The 17,923-nt window shown below is 41.7% G+C and overlaps 1 protein-coding gene across 3 annotated transcripts in view; it reads left to right on the plus strand.

Annotated features, from left to right (window-relative positions):
- Positions 1-17,923, plus strand: part of fstl4 (follistatin-like 4) — a 161,112-nt gene that overhangs the window by 45,181 nt on the left and 98,008 nt on the right. For all 3 annotated transcript variants that reach the window (XM_061752799.1, XM_061752800.1, XM_061752801.1), the window contains 3 exons: positions 1,589-1,962; positions 12,060-12,199; positions 16,141-16,174. In XM_061752799.1, the coding sequence (XP_061608783.1) occupies positions 1,875-1,962; positions 12,060-12,199; positions 16,141-16,174 (262 nt within the window). In that variant the 5' untranslated portion in view covers positions 1,589-1,874. The remainder of the gene's footprint in view (positions 1-1,588; positions 1,963-12,059; positions 12,200-16,140; positions 16,175-17,923) is intronic.

Below are 17,923 nucleotides of genomic sequence, written 5' to 3' on the forward strand. Positions count from 1 at the left end.
GATAAATGTTGTATTAAGTGTCAATGATTAATGACGTATGTCGGTTTGATGGAGGGATCCTTTTTTAGGAGGGGGAGTTGGTGGTAGCACACTCTTGTCCAATTTAGTACTTTTCTGATGAGTTTGAGATCAAAATAAATGTTCTGCCGAGTTGTTTCTTACATATTTTCTCCATGCTAGTCATTTTTATGTTTTTTTTTAATTCCTCTCATATTTGACGTAAATTGTCATATGCCACTAATAATTGTTTTGAGAGGTTTGAAACATTTCATGATTTTCTTAAAACAATTTGGAATCATTTCGTTTTAATGAAAAGCACTAATTTATGATTTAATATGCTGACTGGAAATTAGATGCCCCTGTATTCACCCAAAGTTAAATTGAAGCAAATAAACAGAATGGTGAAAAAATAAATACATAAATAATTTTATGATGTATTTTATTTGCATTAATTACATTTTTATAAAGATATTTTCTACAAATTATTTGTGTATGTCCCACATATATTAAGGCCTGAAAATTAAATGGGACCATACCGTATTGTTTTATAGTTCTATTTGATTTAATATAATATAGGATTTTGATTTATTTTAGTTTATTATATACTGTATAATTTTCCTTTTTAAATAATTATAAATAATAATATGTAATATAAATAATAATAATATAACTATCATATTTGTATACTATTGCTCCTATTTATGAATTATTTTATTTTTATATGTATTATAGTTTTATTTAATTTGTAATTAGTTTATTATAAATATTATACATATATATATATATATTATGTTTTAGTGATTTTACTATACATCCATCCATCCATCCATTTTGTGAGCCGCTTCTCCTCACTAGGGTCGCGGGCGTGCTGGAGCCTATCCCAGCTGTCATCGGGCAGGAGGCGGGGTACACCCTGAACTGGTTGCCAGCCAATCGCAGGGCACATACAAACAAACAACCATTCGCACTCACAGTCACACCTACGGGCAATTTAGAGTCTCCGATTCATGCATGTTTTTGGGATGTGGGAGGAAACCGGAGTGCCCGGAGAAAACCCACGCAGGCACGGGGAGAACATGCAAACTCCACACAGGCGGGACCGGGGATTGAACCCCGCTCCTCAGAACTGTGAGGCTGGCACTCTAACCAGTCGGTCACCGTGCCGCCTTTTACTGTACATATGTACAATAATTATTATCTGTTAATCTAAAAATAATTTACGATATTATGTATTAAATATAAATAATTTTTATAAAGCGTATGCATTTGTAATTTTTTTCTATAATGTATTTACATTTTTTTTTTACTATATTTGATGTTTTATACATTAGTTTTATTTCTTCATGATATGTATTACAGTTTTGTTTATTTTATTACATACGGAATATATTTGTTGTCGTTTTGTATTATGTATGTACTGTACAGGTAGGTATGTACTATATTGTTTGTTTAAAATTTTATTTTCTCATTTTCTTTAAAAATATACTGTATTATCTATCTTTAGTAATTCAAAAAAAATATGATATTACAGTATATGTATACAAACTGCTCTTTGTTTTTCCAATTTTTTCCCTACGTTTTTCTCCAGCCCGGCATGCGCTTGTGTTGCCCCACGTCCCCCCCGTCCCCCCCCCCCCTGCTGCTGACGTCAGCACGGCAGCACGCTTGAAATAGGGCGGCGGAGGTGCGCGGCGCACTCAGATGAAGACGACGAAGAGGAGGAGAGAGAAGCCCGCCACCGAGAAGAGCAAAAGAGAAGAAGCTGCAGATAGAGGAGCTCGGAGGATGGCGAACCACCGCTGACACTTTGGGAATCCAAATCACACACACACACACACACACACACACACACACACACACACACATTAAAACACATGCGGAGCTGCGAAGCAGACAGGAGTGTCACATTTGGACTCTTTTTGCCTGCTTTTTTGCATCTTTTTTGCCTCGGGAGTAAGACAGGTAAGTTTGTGACATATGTATGCGCAAGTGTTTGTTCTGTATGATCCCTGATATGAATGCAGAGATGTGAGCTGTGTTGCATTCATGTACGAATAGTGACAATCTGCACCAGCGTAGCCAGTTGCGCGGCTCAGTTGCACGCCACATGTTATCGTACACACATGGGCACACGCGCACACACACACACTGCAATGGAAAGAGATGGAGATTATAGATCAGCATACTTAACTAATATTATTATTGGATTTAGATTGCAAGATCGGTATTTGGTCCCATCACTGACACTGAAGGGGAAAGTGCTGACAACACCTAAAAATCATTCTCCTGTGGGACTAAATGTCAATATCAGCATGCATCGCATCACAATTTGTTGCAGTGCAGTATCAATATTGCATGTTGGTGAATTGATTCTGTATTGCGATCCCGATTTTGTTACTCCAGGATCTCCAAGGTTTTTAAAAACAGAACCCCCCCCAAAAAAAAAAAATCGTTCTCTGGAGTCTGATTCTTTACGAACATGTACGTATCGCATCGTTATCTCTTGTGGGACAGTGCTGATACTTGATGTTGGTGTATCGATACTGTATAAGGAAATCATTATTTTTATCTCCCACAACGATTGAGCTCTCCTCGGTCCTGAAAACAATAATATCACCAAATGTCTTGGTAAAGTAATCGATAGATATGTGTTCGTGTGGCGATACTGTGTCATGATTTAGATATTTTGTCCTAACAGTATAATGGCACAAAGGTCTTGAAAACACCCTAAGAAATCATTCTCTGGTAGAACTAGATTTCAATATCAGTATGTATGACATTATTTCTTGTAGAATACTATCAATATTTGATGTTGGTGAATCAATACTGCATTGTGATATCAATTTTGTTACTCCAAGATCTCCAGTGTTCTGAAAACAAAATGAAAAACCAGTTGTCTTACGCAGTAGGACAAATAACTATTGCCATGTTTCGCATCGTTATCTATTACATTACAGTATCAATATCTGATGTTGATGAATCGTTACTGTATCGCGATATCAATGTTGTTACTTCCAGAGCGCCACCGTTGTGAAACTAAACAAAATCGCTGTGTCGTCGTATAACAGTGAGACCAAATATAACGATGTAGCCATGCATCACCTCATTACCCATTGCAGCACAGTGTCAACGTTCAATGTTTATATCAGTATGGATACTGTACTGCAACATCAATGGTTTTCCCGCCACAACAAGTGAGGTGCTCTCCAAGGTACTGAAAAGTTGAAACGATGATCTGGGGGTGCAACAGTAATCATATCGCCATGTATCACGTCATTATCTGTCACGGTGTGGTATCAATCACACCTAATATCAATGTCAGCATGCATCGCATCATCATATCTTGTGGTATAGTTTTCATTTTTATGTCGGTGTAACGACACTGTAGTCAATATTTTGTCCGGCCACGGCAATTCTCTGCTGTATCGTGAGTTTAATAGTTTATCCCATCACTCCAACTGATTTTATTATTAAAAAAAGTCTTTAAAATATAGCAATAACGCCATGTATCGCTTCGCTATCTGTCCTAGCACAGTATTGATATTTGATGTACTGTATCGTGATAGCTCGTCTCAAAACTACCATTGAGATCCTGGTGATTAAAACACATCGTCCTCGTGTATATTTTGCGCAGTGTGGCGAAATTTCACCATATAGCGTATTGTCATGAATCCATATTTGATGTTGATATAATGATACTGTATCGGGATATTGCTTCCCACGCCGAATACGGCGGATCTCTGCAAGGTGATGGAAAGAAACATAAAAAACATTCCCTGGTACATAAATATTGTAACCACGATATCGCCGTGTATTGATACCGTCGCTGTCAGACAACAGCATAATGCATGACCATCATCACATTATCTCGACTTTTGTTTCCTATCACAGAAGAACATTTCCAACCAGCACAACGCGATGGCCTAGCACATCATGTCCTGCTTTAAGCTTTTTTTCAGGCTGCAGCCCATAATCATAATCATAATCATAATCATCACATATAGTAACAGTGGAGAGCACGTATTGTATTCTGCTGTGTGACTTTATGAGCACAGCGGGTTGTCGAGTTCAGAAGGCGGCTTGAATTGTACCATGAGTCACATGGATGCGTGTTGGCGCTTTGTGCACCGTACGCGCTATGTTTCTGATTGTCTACATAGCGTACACTCCAGTATTACCTCGGCCAAGGAGCTGGAATTATTGTACTCGACCGTTTGCGACCAAACTTTGTGTCGGTGGCTAGTACGCATTCAATTTTTTGGGGGACGGTTCGTTATTCTAAATTTCTCAGTGTTGTAATACATAAGTTATCATACGACAAAATGTCCTTTATGCATCTCCAGAAGAGGAATTAAGGTGCTACAGCAATTAAATGGAAATAAAAATCTAATGAAAAATACATGAAAGCAAAGGAAAAATTAATGAATGTGCATTTTTAAAAATGAAAATTCAGAATCGCAGCATTTTGTTTTCGTTAAGTGATTTTTCTCCAGACGGCCGATGTTCCCTCCTCGGTAAAATAGCGTTTTGTCGCATTTAATTTTGTAACTGCTTGCAGCGCTTTCTGGTCCTGACGGTGTGTGTGTGTGTGTGTGTGTGTGTGTGTGTGTGTGTGTGTGTTTTTTTGTGTGTGTGTGTGTTTCCAAGCTGCTGGCTTGATCAAAGAGCAACACAGTTTTTGCCACGCAACACAACAAGGAAGTGAATCATTAATGTACGCTCAAGTAAACAGCCACTTACGCGGCTGTTTCGAAATGACTTGCACTTTTTTGGGGGGGGCTGGGGGAGTTGTTTCCTGACTGTGTGACTAGCCTGTCCATGTTCCGCTATGTGGGGCAGTGCCCCAGGTTGCAGAGGATACGACATGAATGAGCTTGACTGACATTTAGACAATTTTACTAAGCTTTTGGGGGCAGTAATTCTTCAGCCCTTTGAATCCTGCCCAGCAACGGTAGACCGTGACCAGTAAAACAAATCCGAACAATTAGAGCTAAATGCTAAGTTTGTTGTCTGTCTAAGTGAACTTGACTGGCACTTGCACAATTTTACCAAGCTTTTGAGGGCACTCTTGCTTCAGTTCTATTAATTCTGCCTAGCAACAGGTGATCATAACTAGGAAAACAAATCCAAGCTTTTCGAAGCTAAAACCTTACATTTGTTTGAACTAAAATGTAAAAATAATGCAGTTTCCTCATTATGTAGCCCCCCTGAATTGGTTCACTCCCCGTTCATGTCGACTCTCCCTGTCCTTTTCTGCTATGTTGGGCAGTGGGGACCTTTATCGGGATACTAACCCTTCAGGCCCTGTGACTTCTGCCTCGCAACAGATGACCATGAACATGAAACGGGGCTTTTTAAAGCAAAATGTTACACTTGATAACAAACCACATTGACCTCTTTTAGTTTTCCCGTTATGTAACCCTCCAAAGTTGTGCGGACTCCTGTTCCTGCCGTATTTCCCTGTTCTGTTTTCCTATATGGGGCAACTGAGCTAAGGAAATAGCGTAATAGTGAGTTTGACTGGCACATGTTTTGTTGTTGTTGTTGAGCTTCTAGGTTCATGATGGATTCTGCCCAGCAACAGGCAACGAGGAAGTTAATCCAAGCAATTGTAGTTTGGTCGTACTCCTGCCGTTTGCCCCTGTCTTTTATCTGCTATTTTCTGCTTAAAAGTTGCTGACTATGAGCAGGAATTTCATCCCTTTGAAACAAAAATAAAAATAATAAAATAAATATATATATATTTTTTTTATTCCAGTTCTGAAGTTTTAAAACCCAATTTCATGTCTGTTCGTACTAAAAAAGTATTGTAGTTCCTCCCCCGGTTGTTGATTTTGATGGAGGGCGACGGCACAGCAGCTCGTGCAGCAACCTGAGATGATGGCAGGCCCGTTTTCTCCTTGTCCAACTCATCTTATATTTACACACCTCGCAGCCAACTCGAAATGCGCTTTTGTATGACGCCAGCCAAGATGTGACCCAGTCCTCATTCAAGCCCACAGAGCCAAAATAATACTCCGTTATAGACTGGAAGCTTGTCATATCAGTGATGATGCATCATGTTTCCCAGTCTAATGTGGAGCAAAAAACAAAGTTATCCCCTCCGGTGGACCAAAGCCTACTTCCTTGCCGCCTTCATGCTTCCTGACTTTCAATTGTCTGGTTTTGCAAAAAAACAAACAAACATAAAAGTGGAATATAATGAGCCGTACTACACGTTAAAAACAATAACACATAGAGAGAAAATTATAGATGATGAGTCACGCTGTTTAACTACACATTCTGATAAGCCTGGCGTGAGATTATATCGAAATTTAAAGGGACACACACACACCAGGACTATGCAGAGCCATTTCCCGATAACGTTTTGCATTAAAAAACTGCATGAAATACACTTTTGTCCACATTTTGCTTCATTTCTCAATGAACAATGCATGGATGTTAATGTCTCAAGACATTCAACATGATTGAAAAAAAATCAGCCCCCGTCACCAGTTTCATCCATCGACATGAAATCGAATGGACGAAAAAGTCTCGGGAACCCATGTCCGGAATTCAACAAGGAGTTGGCCATTTGGATTTGAAGCAGGCATATTCCTTTAGTAGCTCCCCCTAAAAAGCTAGGAAAAAATTAGCCCCTGACGCCAGTTTAATTGGGTGAAAATTATAACACAACGCACAAAAAAAGTCTCAAAAACCCATGCCCGAAATTGGACAGAAGGTTGCCCAATTTGATTCCAAGCAGCAATTTTGAGTGAATTCCAGCCCGTTTGACAAACAAAGATTTGTTAACAGTGCATGAATGGACGGTACGCCTTTTGAACGTATGCTGTTGATTGATTGATTGATTGATTGATTGATTGATTGATTTTCAATGCAGCTTTTCATGCTCCTTGAAGTCAGATTTTCAGCATTAAAAGCAATAACACACACAGTCAATTCCGGATGGTGAGTCACGTTGTGTAGCTATACACACCCTGATGAGCCTGCTGTGAGATATACAATTGTAAAGGGAAACACACACACACACACACACACACACACACACACAGCTTCATGCCCAGACAGGCCAACCATAACACTTGGTTTGAATAATAATAATGATTCTGCGCAGACCACAGGGATACTGGTGACTTTTTTTCCCACCCTCCCGCTGTCCCGCTGTTTTCCCTGTAGCCACTTGAAATTCCGCTCACTATAGTTGAACTTCCACAAATGACCTTTGCTGCCTCGGCCCGCTCCAGCGGCTCGGGGCAAACAGGCGGGTGACCGAGAGCGAGGAAAAACACGGAGGAGACGTGAACCGAAAGGTTGCCTCCCAAATATCGGAGCCGTGTCGTCAAATATCATTTCAAAAAAAACTTTTTGATTGTCAAAAAAATACTACGCATGTGTCAATAGTCTATGTAAAATCGGCTGACTATACATGATATGGAAACAGAATGATTGACTATATATTTAGATCTGAACGTGAACACCAGCAAGCATAGTCAGTAGCATTGTATGCGGCAAGAACAATATACAGCACATGTATCAATAAATGGTATACACACAAGCAGTTGAGTTGCAGATAATTAATATATAAACAGAGTACTATGCTATCCAGATATAACTGAGGACAAAAAACGGCAAGCGTAGTCAGCAGCATTTGTATGTGATGACAATAAATGCATCTGGATGCTCTCATCTGCACATTTTCAAAGGATCACTCTTTGGATTTTTGACACTTTTTGTCAGCCAAGACAAAATATCCACGAGAGGTTCCTGTGGTGTTAAAAGTACCGTTGCTTTCAATCTGGGATGTTTTTGGTCTCTCAGCCACAGCTGGTGCTGACTGGCTTTTTATGAACACATTTCTTTCGGATTCTTTCTGCTCTTCTGTGACTGGTGTCGTGCATTTGGGTCACCGCCAGTGATGATGTTGTGTTTTTATGTCCTAAATGTATGCATATTTTGTCATAGAGGCTTGTTTGCTGTAGTACTAGAGGTGCTCCTACTACTGGAGACAAATTCTTTGTGTGTTTTAATATACATGGCCAATAAAGATAATGGTGCTTCTGATGTAGACTGCTACGTTAGCTTTTTGAGCGAACCGCCGCCACTTGCGTGTGGTCGGTGGTACAGTCCAGGCCCTCCGGGGACCCTCCTCGCTGCCACAGTCTTTATCCCCCCTGGGGGAATCCTGGATTTAGCCCTCGTGATGGTGTTCCCCTGACGAACGGCAACGTGTCCGACTTACACCTTCGAGTAGCTGCCAGAATGTCGACGAAGAGCAGTCAAACGAGAGTCCGCGAGGCGAGGCTTGGAAAAAAGAAAAGAAAAAGAAGAGGCGCAACACATAAAGCTGCTTCTTCTTATCCAGAGAAGAGATGGACAGTGTCTTATTTCTGTCGAGACGCCTGACGCTAGATCCGCCGTAACGGCGAGGACAGCGTGGCTCTCAGGCGATAATGAATTCTCAGGCAGCTGATAAGAGAATGCGGCCTTGCTCGAGCTCGACCTGGGCCGCGTCCTTTTGTGTGTTGCGTGGGCGGCGGAGCATGAGCCAAATGAATGCGTTCGCTTTGTGTCACACTTTTTTTTCATGGATTTCAAAGTCCGATCTAACGTCGGAACATGAAGTCGGCCGTTTTGGTTTGACGCAGCTGTATTCAGTTAGTAGCTGCCCCAGAAAAGTTGGGGGAAAATAAATAAATCAATAAATCAGCCATGACGCCGGTTTCACCGATTTCCACGACATTGGGTGAACATCGTTATCATAACAGCATGCTTCAAAAGGTTTCAAGGACCAATGCCCAGAATGAAACAGGATGTCCGCCATTTTGGTTTGAAGTGGCCACATTTACTAAGTAGCTATCCTTGAAATGTAAAAAAAAAAAATCCAAAAATCAGCCCCCGACACCAGTTTCACCGATCAACATAAAATTGGACACGTCGATCGTAACTGGATGCACAAAAAAGACTTGAGGACCCATGCCCGGAATTAAAAAGGAAGTCAGGCCCTTGAGAAACTCCCGACTCGGGAATTCGCCCCCAAATGAGCCCCAATCGGAAGCACTTATCCTAGAAAGATGCTTAACCGGGGATTTTGTTATGTACCTTTTTGTTCTATTTTGTTTTTATTTTGTACATAAAGAACCCTGCAGACAATAGAAAATAATCATATTTAACACTGAAATTTGTCTCATTTTCCCTCTTTGGGTTAACCACAGAAACAAGTACCAAAAAAACTACATTAGCTTTTCTGAACCAAACTCCTTAATGGGGTAAACACATTTTAGACAGATATTGACCAGATAGAAGGCAAAAAAAAAAAAAAGAAAAAAAAAATCATGATCTCTAAAATGTCTTCACTGTCAGCGTTTCAAACTGACACACCGTCAACTTTCCACCCGTCCTCTTGGGGCCGGCGTGCCACGCCGGCGCTTCCATTACGTCGAGTGACAGTTCATAACCTTATCTTTCTGCCCGGGAAAAAAGCGCCAGCGCTCATGTGAGGTGTGGGGAAGATAAGCAGGAGTATAGAACATGCGATCCCAAGGCTGACGCTTACCTGTCACTACTTTTGCTTTTTTTTTTTTTTTTTTTTTTCCCCCTCCACCCCCGCCAAAAGCTCAAGATGAATCCAGGGGGCTGATATGAGATGAGTGCATGGCTGTCACATCCAAGTCGAAGTGTTAAACTCCATCCTCCCCCGTGTCTCTATTTTCTGTCACGAAGGCTAACAGACGTAGCTTCGGATGCACACGGATAGTCAAGAGGTTACAGTAGTTTTTGTTACGACAGTATTAATTCAGCATTTTTAATGTAATATGCTAAGCGAAACAAAAAGTAGATGTGATTCATTATCTTACCACTGAAATCATATACACAAGTAGCCAGCTAGCGACGTTCATCAACAGAATGAAGATTGTGTTCGCTGGTTACATTATGTTTGCGCAGTTACTTGTTGCCTGACAGTACATCTACTGTGTATAAAAGGTGTTTCATGGCGAATTGTCAAATTCTTGCCGCTGTGCTGCGCCCACGCACAAACAATTGAACGTCACATAACCTATTTTACGTTACTTATATTTGGTAGCAATCTGACAAAATCTCATGGATGAGTTTGCATTTGAAAGACACCTAAAAATATTCCGTCGTGACTGAACAGGACCACACCTGCAGTAAGCAATAAGCTGTTCGCGTGTGTGTGTGTGTGTGTGTGTGTGTGTCCTTCCGTGGGCTCCCTGAGAAGCCTTTGCAGGGTAGCGAATGAATATTTTACATTGACCTAAAAAAAAAAAGTCAGCAAGAAGGCTGAAAGAAGCTGATGCATCTTAAAGGCGTGTCCGATAAAGTCCTCTTTTTTTTTTTTTTTTTAAACCCAACTCCCTGTTGGAGGTAAACAAGCCAAAAAAAAAGAAGAAAATCAATATTTTTAAAGTTTTGATGGCCATGCACTGGTTTAATAAGACTTTTTCATGGACTCACTGCCTTCGAATGAATTTAAAAAAAGTGTATATATGTGTGTGTGTGTGTGTGTCTCACACATTAGCAGACAGTGACTGGCAGATCTCATTTTGCCACTTAATTTTCAAGAGCGAGCGCCCGTCAGCCCCGCGGCGATTACGGCTGCCGAACGACGTCGGCGGTTCCTCGAAAGAGTCCGACCCGCACTTCCTGTTCCACTCTTGGTAGTGTTTGATTGGTACTTATTTCACAAATTCTTTGATTAGCTCAATTTCGTGTGCTTTGTGCAGGGCCAACAGGAAAGGCAGGCCAAATTGACACCGATTGATCAAAATGAGACTTAAATGGCTGCTTACCAATGAAATTGGCTTGACTTCCTGAGCGTTTTTGAGCATGGATTCTTGAGACTTTTTTTCTTGGTCTACTGATAATACACCTGACTTTCGAAATTTCATGTCGCTAAATGAAACGGGCTTCAGGGGCTGAATTTCCCCCCCCCAAAATTTTGTCTTTTAAGGAACCCTCTAAATGGCCAAAATTAGCCTAAAATCAAATCTAGGACAAAGATTGTCTTTGAAAGATCCCTTGAAATAACCAAGATGACCCTAAACTGGCCAGTTTGTATCAAAAAGTGCAAACTTGACATTTGTTTTCAGGCATGGCTTTTTCAAACTTTTTTTGTGAGTCTACTGGTGATACACATGTCTACCAAATTTCATGTTGCTGAGTTAAATCAGTTTTATGGCGAATCTTCTAATCTTGCCACCCGGCTTGGCAACACATAAGTAGAAAACTTTTTTCATTTTTTTATTTCGCATGGCCTGTCGGTCTATTATGCTGTATGTGGTTCAAATTTAATAACAATTGGACAAAATCTCGAATACGTTTGTCTGTAAACGATCAAATGACAAAAATAAGCCTGCAAGGGCCTCCTCAAATCATAATGGAAGACTTTTCAGGCATAGTTTCTTGAGATTGTTTTTGTGAATCTCGACATGATAGAAATGTCTAACAGATTTCGTGTTGCAAAAATTAGCCAAAATCTGAATGGCGTGCTTACAAGACACATTTAACTATCATCCGTAGATGCGCTATGAAATGCCCTAAATCGCATGACACCCAAAAGCTCTAAGCATGTGTGGATTTTAGCGTACTAGCATGTTGGCACGCTGCAAGGTTATCTGCATTATGAATCAAACATTAACCGCAGGCATTGGGGTGGTAATGGATTTACGGATTGACTCAGACGATCAGTGATAACGAAGGATTCTGCGTTGATTAATCATGTCTTGAGATGAAACAAGTGCGCTACTTGGCTGCCACCAGCAGAGGTGCTGTTGAGTCGTTAAGATACATCCATTCTACGACCCCCCACCCCCCCAAAAAATCCTCCCTTTTCTGGTCAGTACACCACCTTCAAGGAAACAGTTTAGGACAGCGGACAATGAAGTGGTTGTTATTTTTACCCGCAAACGAGTCAAAAGTTAGAATACTTTGTTTAAAGTGTTTGCTGGTTCAATGGCACCATTTTTGTTGGCACATAAATCCTGAAAGTACATGCAGCTATCAATCGAATATTCAAAACGTTCTCGCGTTGGTCTTCACAGGGAAGCCGCCGATGGGCAGCCTCGCTGTTTGGGTTGCGGTTCTGGCCGCCCTGTCGACCTGCAGCCAGGCCGCAGGGCACAAGAGAGGCGACGTGGACACAGCTAGCATCCCGCAGACATCCTTGGAAGCGCCATCCATGGTAAATAACAACACATCAACATTATTTGTTTAACCCTCAGGCCTCGTTGGATTTTCAAACCCTTTCAGCTTGTTATTGCTCATTTTTGGCCACCAATAATAATTTGAAAAAAAACATTCTTTCTTGCTTCTTTTACCGTTTAAAGTTCTGATCTAAAATCAGATCTTGTCATTAGCATAACATACCCATTAATTGTTAAGTTTTAAAGGCCTTTTAAAGTGAATATAAATGTCTTCTAAATCTGACACACCACAGAGTGTTGCTAACAATCCTGCAACAACTGTCAATCAAATTCCACTACTCGTCCTGGAAATATGGATGTTACTTTGTCTAGCATCATTCTTATGCGTACACATAACTATACATTTGAGATGTGAAAATATATCCGCTTAAAGACTCCGGAGGCTGGTATATTTCCAACCGGGCCGTCGTGGGGCTTTTTCACGCCGTGAAAACAAGGCGCTCTAAAGCCAGCTGACTATGCGAAAGCTGTCTTTTCGGGCTGCAGGCATAGCTAGCTAGCTAACTGCACATCACAATTGTGCCAGATAAGCGCTGATGCGAACGAAGGTGCTCAGTTATGATATAGTGGGGGGGGGGGGGACTCATGTGCGTCACTGAGCCCCGTTTGAGCCACGCCCCAACAGATCTGGAAAAGTCATCGCTGGGTTCACTTTACACGGTCTTTAAAGAGATGAAGTTGGAAATTATGAAACCACACCAACGCTGTTATATAAATGTAAAAAAATATATATTGATAAAGTATAAGTGTGTTTGGAAGGAGGATCCTGGGCCGTAGTCCCGGAATAGAGCTTTTTCCTCACCACTATGATAATCTTGAACACTCAATTTACAACAGGTCGTATATTAAACCTGTTAGAACTCTCAAGCTAATATCATAAAACTGAATGTGAGGAATGAGAATGGACTTGGTTGTCTGGTAAGGAAACGATAGATTATTTTTTTTACATTTCTGACAAGGGCGATGTTTGTCATATGCGCTCGCAGCAAAGCAAAGCAAAGCGCCGTTTTATGAGCGTGAAATGCGCCGGACACGCTTTGATCAAAGAGCTCTGACCTCTGTAGCACCTTGATTTTACTTAATAATTTCTGTTTTTACACCGCGTTTATCTGCCGGAAGGTTTTACGGGAATTGAAAGAGTCAGCATTGAGGCACTTGATGAGACTGGATGGTCTTTTCTAGTTTTAATGGCAGGTGGTCTAATAAATGTGTTAATCAGTATTGCTGCAGAGGTATTTTTGCAGGTTTTCTGTCCATATGTTGGCAGACTGCTTTCTGGTTCAGAAAAAAATTCAAGATAACTGACTGTTCCATTTTTGTTTCTGGGGCTGCTGAAAACGGTTTAATCTGCCCCCCCCCCCCCCCCCAAAAAAAAAACAATTAAAAATCCTGTCCATCCATGTTTTTCATTGGTCTGTTTCTTAGGAGACCATTTTTAGGTTCTTGGAGAATGACCGCAAGGCGACAGACCATTCCATTTTTGTTTCCAGGGGTGTGGTAAACGGTTCCAGCCATGACTCAAATGGCCCAAAACTTCCTCGTAACTTGTGAAAAATTGTAGACCACCAGGTTTTTAGTCGGTCTGTTTGTTTCTGATTCACAGAGAATGACGCAAGACTACTGACCATTCCATTTTGGTTTTTGAGGGGTGGAAAACATCCATCCATCCATTTTCTGAGCCGCTTCTCCTCACTAGGGTCGCGGGGGTGCTGGAGCCTATCCCAGCTGTCATCGGGCAGGAGGCGGGGTACACCCTGAACTGGTTGCCAGCCAATCGCAGGGCACATAGAAACAAACAACCATTCGCACTCACAGTCATGCCTACGGGCAATTTAGCGTCTCCAATGAATGCATGTTTTTGGGATGTGGGAGGAAACCGGAGTGCCCGGAGAAAACCCACACAGGCACGGGGAGAACATGCAAACTCCACACAGGCGGGGACAGGGATTGAACCCCGCACCTCAGAACTGTGAGGCTGACGCTCTAACCAGTCGGCCACCGTGCCGCCGGGTGGAAAACAGCTCAATATTTTACTCAAATAACCAAAACAAAAAACAACAACAACAAAATCTTATAACTAGTTGAAAAACTTGTCTCATCTTTCTGTGACTCAAATGGGCAAAAAAATGACCAAACTTAAAAATAGTAAATTTGTAAAAAAAAAAAAAAAAAAAAAAAAAATGTAAACAACCATGTTTTTCGTTTGTCTGTTTGCTGGCAGACGGCTTCTTGGATTACAGAGAATGACTGTATGATGATGGACATTTCGGTTTTTGTCTATAGAAATCAGAAAATCGTTCTGTCCAAGACTCAGGCGGACAAAAAAAAATACAAATATCCTGCATATTCCGTATAAATTGTAGCCCACCATGTTTTCGGGCCTTTTGTTAGCAGTCTACTTTTTAAAGAGTTCCAAATCTGCAAACGTTTGGAGTTTATGCGTGACCCAACTAAAACTAAACACAAAGTAAACTTATAAACGATACATTTTTGTGTTTATGGTAATCAAATATTTTGATCCGACTTTTCCGTAAGATGCGATTTGTATCCGTTACAATTATTCAATAGAAAAGCCAGGCCAGTACCCTCGTTTGGGCTCCTCCTCACGCCTCGCACGTTTATTCCCGAACTAACCGTCGCGCGTCGCTTGATGAGCTCTCACCTGGAGAGAAATTGAGGCCAACCGAGCGTTGCCCTCCGGATGATTGCTGTGTTAAAATGGCGTGGCGTTGTCGGCTGGGGAAAAAAAGCGGGGAGGGCAGGGTCCGTTCAAGCGGCAGGTGCCGATGCGGCGGTTCTCCTTTTCAGAAGATCCCACCTCCCCGCTGCTCATTTTGCATCCCGCGTTTAAATTTTCCCACAGTGCACTTGAGGTGCACTTGGAGGTGCTTGTGACTGTGACCTGCTATCTATTTAAACACTCAGCTGACTTTGAATTGGACCACGAGAAGCTAACGTAGCAGTGTCAACGTACTAAACTAGCCACGGACGACGTCAATCCAAGTTTTTTGTTTCCCAAAAGCCTCTCGTTTTACCACCTGAGAGTCCTACTAAGCAAACTGCAGAACTGGAAGTAGGAACTGCGGCCCATTTAATGATCTCCACGACGAATTCTGGGATGTTTTTGTGGGAGGGGAAGTCTGTTTTCATATGCGAGGCCATCTTGGAAATGGGAGTTGGCTTCGTCTTGCGCTGATGAATTAGGAAAAGTGCTGAGTGCAAAAATGGATTGCCCCCTAAAGGTCAAAATTGGAAGTAAACCTTTTCCATCAGTAATTTCTTTTTTCATTTTTGAGCTTTAAAAGAAAGAAATGTTAGCCCATTCTAATTCTCAGTGGCTCAAATGTTGCATCGATTATTAAACAGATGTATTCTGTCGCGCTGCGCATTGATCTGTTGATGCTCGGCGAGATATTTATACTCAACGCCGCTCCTCCTTTGGCTCCTTTTCACTCAGCTCATTAAGAAGCCCGTCGGAGCCCAGACGAATTAGATAAGCGACGTTCGGACGACGTTTGGAGTAAACGCCACCGGGGGAACCGCCACGGGATGGAGATAGATTAGCTCGGTGAAAATAGTCCATGATTGATTTATTCTCTTTTGGCAAACCTGTCAGACGGCGTACGTGAGGCTGTTTATTTCCCGGCACTTTGGAGGCGTTTTGGGAAGTCCACTGTTTGATACGTGGGCAAACAGGGGTGGCCCATATGTCAACAGTCCAATTAACAGTAAGCAAAGTGACGCGATGCGGTCTTTGTCTTCCAGCTTGTCCACCTCCTGGCACCGTGTCACCATTTTGGGGGGCAGGGGGGGGGGGGGCACAAGTTGTTAGCCTCTTGCCTCTGTAATAACAAACCCTGTTGTGTGTGTGTGTGTGTGTGCGTGCATGCGTGCGTGCGTGCGTGTGCTCTGTTTGCAGGACAGGGTCGAGGCGGCCAGGAGCATCGATCAAAGTGAGTACACGCGTTGTGTTTAAATCAAACAGCAGTTTTGCACCTGGCGACACCTCAGCGCTCTATTATTTTGCTTCATCTCACTTGTGCCGCGACGTTCACTTCGCCTTTTTATATTGCTGGGCGTGAATACAAAACGACCTTCATAAAATGGAGCAGATGTTTGATGAGCTGGAAAAACTCACATTTCTCACCTGAAAGGTGTTCCAAGGTGAAGTACACAACAGTTCCTCGGATCTAGTCGATTGTTGTCTAAGTTTAGGATTCAGGGCAAATGATGTTTGGTTCTGGTTCTGTCCACAGTGATGACCGGAAGTCGTTCAAGCTGTTTCTCACAAGAATTTTTAAACAACTGTTAATTGCATACTTTTTGTACAATTTCACACGAAAATTGCTCACCATATTTATAGACAAGTCATTCAAAATTGTCATTCTATAGTTTTTGTGTGATTTCCCACTGTGTCTCATCTAAATTGGTCACTGAAGCTGGGATTTAGTCTGATTTCTTACGAAAAACGAAACGTACTTTTTTGTATGATTGCTCACAAAATGTCTCGACAAAAGTGGTCGATAGTGAACTACCTCAAAGTCATTCTAACCTGTACTTATGGAGTTAATTGTGCCTTATTTGGGTCACTTTATTAATATTCTGAGCACAAATTCTCATGGGAAATCAGATCTCCTCTGTTGTGCATTCCTTTTTTGCAATGTCTGCTTCTTTTTTTTCCTTCCGTCAAACTCATCTGTCGACTTTTATTTGTCGAGTTTCACCAGTTTCCCGTTTCTTTTACTGCATTGACAGTGAACAGCACAATTGTGTGCATGTGCTTATGAAAGCCATCATTTTAGCCTTTGTCAGGTGACTTTTATTGATTTATTTTTTTGTTTCCCGGGCGCTAATTGCTCTCGTTTTTCCTCGCAACAAACACCTGCCTGGTAAGATTTGCCGCGAGTCGCGTGAATCCCGACAGGAAACAGGTGTCTCTTTGACAGACGTCAACAGGCAACAGCGTGCGAATTTATAACAAGCACACACACACACACGCACACAAGCACAAAAGACGACAATAAATAATGCCCTGGAGGTGAAACTCGGAGACGACAGTTTTGTGTCACTTCGCTTGCATTACTTTTATTTCCCAGTGATTCACTTTTGGCATGTTCATCAACATCTCCAAATATTTAATACCAGTAATACGGAAAGCAAGCTGTTTATATTGTAGCTTGTACACCGAAGCACGACTACGTCAAAGTCAAAAAGCTAAGCAGAGCTGCAGTGTTGTTGGTTGCACGGACGAGCCCCAGAAACACACTGTGACACCCGAATGAATTTTCTGTATACTTTCTCCAGCTGCCTTGTTTCTCTAATTAAGGCCAACGCAAAGGTGTATTCATGTTGACACAAATTAGCTATTGCTTACGCCACTTCCCTCTACTGCGGGGTGTGCCAAGACAATGTTTTTTTCCCCCCTTACTCAATGTTATATGTTAAGGATACCCAATATGTTTAAACAGAAAAACATTTTTCAGAAGGCCAAGTCGCCCTTAATTTTTACATGAAAAATCATTTCTTCATAGTAGAGTTGGGATTTTGGTTAGTTGTAAACTATAACCAGTGAACTAGATGATGAACTAGATGACAGCCCCCCCTAAAAACCATTTGTAACTGACTTTAGCTGCCACAAGAGGGAGGCAAAGCACCACTTTTCTTTTAGACAGGGCTGCGACCTGACTAAATGATGCTCCGCC

Source organism: Phyllopteryx taeniolatus, chromosome 17 (assembly GCF_024500385.1).
Source record: "Phyllopteryx taeniolatus isolate TA_2022b chromosome 17, UOR_Ptae_1.2, whole genome shotgun sequence".
In the NCBI taxonomy this organism is placed as follows: domain Eukaryota; kingdom Metazoa; phylum Chordata; class Actinopteri; order Syngnathiformes; family Syngnathidae; genus Phyllopteryx; species Phyllopteryx taeniolatus.